This window comes from Otolemur garnettii, unplaced genomic scaffold, assembly GCF_000181295.1.
Source record: "Otolemur garnettii isolate 467f Iridium unplaced genomic scaffold, OtoGar3 scaffold00104, whole genome shotgun sequence".
NCBI classification, from domain to species: domain Eukaryota; kingdom Metazoa; phylum Chordata; class Mammalia; order Primates; family Galagidae; genus Otolemur; species Otolemur garnettii.
In genome coordinates, this window is record NW_003852499.1 from 2,318,373 (window position 1) to 2,325,096 (window position 6,724).

The 6,724-nt window shown below is 51.2% G+C and overlaps 2 protein-coding genes across 3 annotated transcripts in view; both read right to left on the reverse strand.

The window, feature by feature from the left end:
- TAPBPL (TAP binding protein like) overlaps window positions 1-2,560 on the reverse strand; it is a 10,473-nt gene extending 7,913 nt beyond the window's left edge. For both annotated transcript variants that reach the window (XM_003796476.3, XM_012809369.2), the window contains exons 1-3: window positions 2,379-2,560; window positions 1,100-1,333; window positions 691-960 (exon numbers count right to left, since the gene is read on the reverse strand). In XM_003796476.3, the coding sequence (XP_003796524.2) occupies window positions 691-960; window positions 1,100-1,333; window positions 2,379-2,442 (568 nt within the window). In that variant the 5' untranslated portion in view covers window positions 2,443-2,560. The remainder of the gene's footprint in view (window positions 1-690; window positions 961-1,099; window positions 1,334-2,378) is intronic.
- Window positions 1,277-6,724, reverse strand: part of CD27 (CD27 molecule) — an 8,303-nt gene continuing 2,855 nt past the window's right edge. Inside the window, exons 3-7 of the mRNA XM_003796477.3 lie at window positions 4,445-4,624; window positions 4,076-4,147; window positions 3,696-3,815; window positions 2,964-3,456; window positions 1,277-1,333 (exon numbers count right to left, since the gene is read on the reverse strand). Coding sequence (XP_003796525.1) covers window positions 3,332-3,456; window positions 3,696-3,815; window positions 4,076-4,147; window positions 4,445-4,624 — 497 coding nt within the window. The 3' untranslated portion in view covers window positions 1,277-1,333; window positions 2,964-3,331. The remainder of the gene's footprint in view (window positions 1,334-2,963; window positions 3,457-3,695; window positions 3,816-4,075; window positions 4,148-4,444; window positions 4,625-6,724) is intronic.

Sequence of the window (6,724 nt, forward strand, 5' to 3'; positions counted from 1 at the left end):
ACCTAACCATGCCAGGAGTACGGTAGACTCTGGATAGACAGGAGGCCTCTTCTTTTCCAATGGGGCAGGATATATTTAAGTTGGATCACAGGAAGATGAGACTGTTCTGGGGCTTTCCAAGTACAGGAGGGGAGCCTCCTGATCGTCTCTGCATTTGGTTGTCTCTTTTTGGAGGCACAATACTGGATTAGTGGACTCTGGAGAAACCTTTATCATGTTCTTAATTTCTTATGCCCTTAAGCATGTGCTGAGGTAGAGAGGTGAGGACCAGTTTTACTTATAAGAAATCATAAGCAAATCCTGCGTCCTAGTGCTTTGCTCTGATTATGTTGAAGCACTACCCCAGGTTAGCTTTTTCACTGGGATAAAACCAGTAACTGGCTCAACAAGACTACAGTGGACAGCGTGCATGAACAAAATAGCGTTATGTGTCTTGTTTCCTCAGACAACCCAGCAAGATGAAAACTGATCTCCATTTTGGAGATAATACCCAGGTTGTCTTTGTGTTTGGACCTTCAGGTAAGGGCATCTGAGTATCTTCTCTTTTGGACCTAGGGGTTTTTAAGAAAAGACCACGGCCTACAGGATATGGGGAATGGAGGTGGATTTGTTCCCTTTTCCTACCTCCCCATCTCTCACCCCTGTAAAAAACAAAATTTCCTTTCTGCTCCTTGCTATTTATTTTCTTACCGGCAGTCTGCACTGTTCCCTGGTGGGTCAGGGGCAGGCTCAGTGTGGGGTGCCAGGTAGCCCCGCGGTCTGTGTCCCTGAGGATCTTCATCACCACAGAGACACTAGGTCCCCCTTCTGAGACCTGCATGTTGGCCATGAACCAAGCTGCTGTCTCAGCTTTGGCCTCCTTGGCCTGGGGAAAGTAGCGGGAGATCTCACAGGTCACCTCCTTCCCGCCGCAGTCAGCATGGAGCAGGGCCTTGGCCTCAGGAATCTGGATCAGGTCCACTGGGGAGAAGGGGGCACATGGAGGGTGAGATGGAGTGAGGATACCAGGAAGCAGGTGTGGGTGGGTATAATTGGGAACTGAGCTGTCCTGGTGGAAGGAGCCCAGAATGACTAAGGACACAAGGTGGATAGTTTTTACCTGAGGCCTCGAAGATAACAGTTGGTGGGTCATCTCGGACCAGTGCACCCCCTTGGAAATCGGTGAAGTCTTCCAGGGAGCCATCATCCAGCACTGGCACCTGCTGCAGCACGAGCAAGGCCTTCACCCTGTTCTCACTGCGCACAAGAGTGCCGCGGTGCCCACTTTCCTCCACTAGGAAGCAGTCCAAGACCACGTCCACTGGCCGCCACTGCCCTGCTGCTGCACTGGGCTCTGTAGGCAGAAGCCTGGGTGAGCACCACTGTCCAGAAGCTACTCCATACTCGCTTCCCCTCTGCCAAGCTGTGGAGTCACTCGGGGATAAAATGCGTCCTCCAGGTTCCTGGCTGTTTGTGTGTCCCTCTCTTCTCCTACCATCCCTCTAACCAGCTTTCTGGGAGCACCTGCTGCTCCAGTCAAATATTTGTCAGTGTGGATTATTTAAAGTCTTTGGATTTGCCTTGCTCAGAAGGGTTTATCCTTTTATTTCCAACTGTGGGGGGGGGGCGGGGGTTGAGGTAGCGTAGTAATTTGTCTCCCTAGGTAGAGTGCCGTGGCTCATAACTCACAGCAACCTCAAACACTTGGCCTCAAGTGATCCTCCTGTCTCAGCCTTCTGAAGAGCTGGAACTACAGGCACCCACCACACCTGGCTGGTTTTCTACTTTTAGTTGAGACCGGGTTTTGCTCTTGCTAAGGCTGGTCTCAAACTCCTGGGGTCAGGCAGTCCACCTGCCTTGGCCTCCCACAGCGCTGGGATTATAGGCATGAGCCACTACACCTGGCCTTACTTTCAACTGTTGAATGAATAACTATATTTTTCAGTCAAAGGAATTCTTAGGAAAAAAAAAAAAACACAAATGAGCAAATACTGCCAAGGGGAGAGGACACTGGACACTTGCTCTTGCCGGGGGCATTGACCACCATTTTCTCTAACTTCCCCCCAGCCCAACCCATCTGCCCTGCTCTCTGCCTTACAGGTAGCCTTCCCCTCCCCCACGTCCCAAGTGATTTCTCAGCCTGGGGAATCCCTTCCTCTTCTGAAATGTAAGCTCCCAGTCCTATGCTCTCTGTAGTAGGACAATGGCTCCCAGGCCAGATCCATTCCCCACACACATTGGTTCCTGCTGTGCTCTCTTGGGCACAGAGGAAATTGGAAGTCATCCTAGGCCCCTTTGCCCTTCTCAAATGTCTAGGGAGGGTAGCTTCCTGGGGCTTCACTACCCCCACACCTGTCCCCAGCCAGCTTTCCCCCACTCACCAACTCGACTCGACTCACCAGTTTCTGCTGCCGTAGACAGAGCCAAACAGAGCAGCAGGCACCACCCCGCCTCCGTGCCCATGGGGGCTGCTCTTGGCCCCTCCTCCTGTACTGCCCTTCTCCACAATCCCACCCAGCTTGCAAGCCCAGGCTGGAGAAGAGGGGACTCTGCACTGGCCAACAGCCTGTGGGGTTCTTTCCCTTCTTCTCCACAGCCCGGCAACTTCTCTTTCACTTTCACTTAGAGGAAGTGTCACTGTGGTTGCCTTCCCCTCCCAGTAAAGCCATTTGTAGCAGCTCCAGAGTGCTGCTCGTTTTCCTTTTTCTCCACTTGCCTCACCCCCCAAAATCCCCAGGTGATTTCAGGATCTGACTTTACTGCACCCACTTCCTCCCCAAGACTTCCAATAAAGTGAAAATGTAAGTGTGGGAAAGCTGGAAGGCTGGAGGAGGAAGATGGGTCAGAAGCCAGACACCCGGCAGGGTAGTCTGGAGCCCTTTCCCCCCTTTACAGTTGCTGCCACACCCACCTGGCCCCCATGTTCAGACAGCCCCCCCCATCTGTACTGGAGGAAACTCCTCCCTCTAACCCTGACCTCTGACCTGGGAGATAGAGACTGGAATTTCAGAGATGAAGCTGCTGAGTGGTCCTCTGTCACTTTATTTTGTTGATTTTGTAGGTCAGCGATAATAGCATGTAGGACTTTCGTAGCAGGAAGTGTGTTTACACAGCAGCCCAGGGCCTCCTGCAGCGTACAAACACGTGCACACCCAGGGCTCCTACTTCCCACCCTCCACCTCATTCCTATTTGTTCTTGTCCCTGTCAGTCTCCAAAAAGGCACTCTGTCAAGTCTGTCCACAGGACTGGACTGCTGGTGAGGCTGCCAGGTCTCTCCCTCCTGAAGGCTGGTGGGGTGGACCGGGGCCCAGGCTCCATAGCAGTGAGGATGCCTCTGCACCTGGCTCTGGCTCAGGGGCAGGAAGCAGGCTCTGGTTTTCGGTAATCCTCCTGAATGGGGATGGCGCAGCCCTCTTCCTCCCTGGGACAGCTGTACTGACAAGGCTCTGCTGGCTCCTCTAGACTTTCTCCTTTGTCTGGAGGAGGAGAATCTGATGAGTGTTGGCCAGCAGAGGTGGAAGGAGTGAAGGGAAAAAGAGATGAGCTGAAGAGGGTAAACTTGGGGGAGGGCTGTCAGGTGGGCGCCAGCTAGGACAGTGCCAGAGTAGGACCAGGGTTGGTGAAGGCAGAGCTGGGGGGCTTTTGGTGCGGTCCCAGCAACAAGCAGCAGGGCTGAGAAGTTGGGCTATGGTGCCAGCACAGGACTGTCTCTTACTTGATCCATATTTTCTTTGCTGATGGAGGAAGAGGGCTCCACCCAGGATGAAAGCAAGAAACATTCCAGCGAGGATCATAACGATGCGGATACACGCTGGGCTGCACAGAGATCTATGGGCTGTGATAGGAAGGACCACAAAGGGGTTTAGGAGAGGGTTTAGCCCCCAGTTCCCTCAGCCCCACCCTCCTGTTATCCTTGCCACTCTCCTTTTCCCCACCTTCTTCACCCTCCGCCACCATTGGACCAAGTCCTCTCCTGATAGCTAGACTCTGCTCTCCCTCTTCTCACCCCTACTCCTAGGAGTGTTCTGGCTGGCTTCCCTTCTGGCATCTCCTGAGTGCATTCTCTCTGGGGTGGGGATTAGGGAGAAAACTCACGTGGCCAGTGGGTGGAGGGAGCAGGGACAGGCAGATGCCTGAAGTCAGCTGAAGTCCTGGCCTCTGGCTTCTCTGGAAAAACAGAGACAGAAGGAAATAGCAGCATTCTAAGAGAATGCTGGTCTGAAGGTTGGAGCAGGCTGGATGAGATGGAAAGGCAGAAATGGCTGACCTTATCTGAGGGTGGGAGTGGTAGTGGGGAGTGCTGGCTGGGTTGTCACCCCTACCCTAAATGATTAGATAGAAGGTTGCCTAGAACTAACTTTTGGCAGGGGCAGCACCTGTGGCTCAAAGGAATAAGGTGCTGGCCCCATATGCTGCAGGTGGCAGGTTCAAACCCAGCCCTGGCCAAAAAAAAAAAGAACTTACTTTTGGCATAAGGTAAGTGGGTGGGTTGAGGGTATGTGTCCAGGGCCTGAGATGGCCAAGTGGTCAGCTGGGGGCCTGGAGGAGGATCACACTCAGTGCACTCTTTGTCTCTGCACTGCCAGCCATTGGGACAGGCACACTCAGCATTGGCAGTGATGGTACAGTTTCGAATGAGAAGACCTGGGGAAAGAGGGGGGCCAGAGGAGCACAGGATTGTCAGAACTTAAGAGACCTTCGAGGTTTACTACTCAATTCCCCAAACCCTATCCCAGGCCCACCTCTAGGGACATGCTTCCCTTCCCATACCCTCTCTCCCAGGCAACTGTCTTATCATTGTTATTAAAGAAGAAGTTCAGAAGATTCATGGAATCAGAAATATAGACTATGAAAAATAGAAAGAGCTTACATAGTTTTTTCTTGCACTCACTGATACTTTAATAACTATTTATTGAAGTGCAATATACTTATAGAGAGGTACACATGTCATAAGTGTTAGCTTGAGAATTCATACAAATTGGACTCACAAGTGTAACCAGCACCAGATCAAGAAACAGAAGATGATAAGCAAGACCCTCCTAGACCCTCTCCCTGCAAGAGTATCCACTTTTTTTACTTCCTAACACCAAAAATTATCTTTGTCTATTCTTGTACTATCGAGATGGAATCATTGTATGTACTCACACTTCTGCCTGGTTTCTTTTAGTCCATATTATTGACTGTAATCAAGGTGAATTTCATCTGTATTATTGGCTGTAATCACAGGTTGTTCATTCTATGGCTGTACGGTATCCCATTGTGTGAATATACTACAGTTTATGAATCCATTTTACTATTATTGGGCATTTGGGTAGTTTCCAGTTTTTAGCAACTAGGAGTAGTGTTGCTATGATCCCTGGTATGATTTTATCTTTACTAGGGAGTTACTTGATACAGAATCCTTTGCCTTTAAAATATCAATTTTACTCAGGTATAGGAATCAGGTGCTGGGTGGCTGCAAATCAGTTATATGAGGAAGGTGGTATTAGGAGCACGGGCTGGGCTGGACTCATAGGTGGCTTGGAGGAAGGCAGCAACACAGGATGTGGGACAGGTTTGCATAGGCGCATGGTAGGGCTTAGGGCAGCATGTTTGTGGGGATCCAGGGAGTGGAACCCTGACAGGTGGAAGAGGGGTGCAGAAAAGGGATCACATCAAAGACCATTATCAACTCTAACAGTTTTTTTGCTTATGCCTTTTGTCAAGACAGGAGGAGGAAATATTCCTTCTTCTCATTCTTATGGCCCTGTCCCTTGAATTCTGACTCTGAGTCACTACTAGAATTTATTTTCTAGTAGCTCCCCAAGAATTGTGAGCCTGACTGGATGAGGATCTGAAAGAGGAAAGTGAGGGAAGCCTGGGACAGTGACGGTGGTGGGGATGGTGGTGGTGAGGGGTCTCTGCTAAAAGAGAACAGGAAGGGCTAGTGCTTAAAAAGGGAGTGAAGTGCCATTGCTTTCAGTGATCCAGAGACCCAGGGTTCTATTTACCAGCTGGATTTCAGGCACCTCACAGGTGCCTCCTCCAATCACCTCACCTCTAGCTGCAGTCCCCCAGGTCTTTGGGATCTACTGCCTGGGCCTCACAGAGAGTCAAGGCCTTCAAGTGGGGCCTGCAGAGTGGGGTGGGAGGCTTTGACTGAAAAATGCCAGCCCTGGCCAGGTGCGGTGGCTCATGACTGTAATCTTAGCACTCTGGGAGGCCTACGCAGGTGAATTGCCCTGAGCTCACAAGTTTGAGACCAGCCTGAGCCAGAGCAAGACCTCCATCTCTAAAAATAGCCGGGCGTTGTGGCAGGTGCCTGTAGTCCCAGCTACTCAGGAGGCTGAGGCAAGAGAATTGCTTGAGCCCAAGAGTTCTGATACCATGTCACTCTACTGAGAGCGACAAAGTGAGACACTGTATCAAAGAAGAAAAAAAAATGCCAGCCCTGAGGAGGCTACTGAAAAGAAAAGTGTCTATTAAAAATTATATATAGGGCGGTGCCTGTGGCTCAGTGAGTGGGGCACTGGCCCCATATGCTGGAGATGGCAGGGTTCAAACCCAGCCCCAGTCAAAAACTGCAAAAAAGGCTCAGCGCCTATGGCTCAAGTGGCTAAGGCGCCAGCCACATACACCTAAGGTGGCAGATTCGAGTCCAGCCTGGGCCCGCCAAACAACAATGATGGCTGCAACCAAACAATAGCCAGGCGTTGTGGCGGATGCCTGTGGTCCCAGCTACTTGGGAGGCGGAGGCAGGAGACT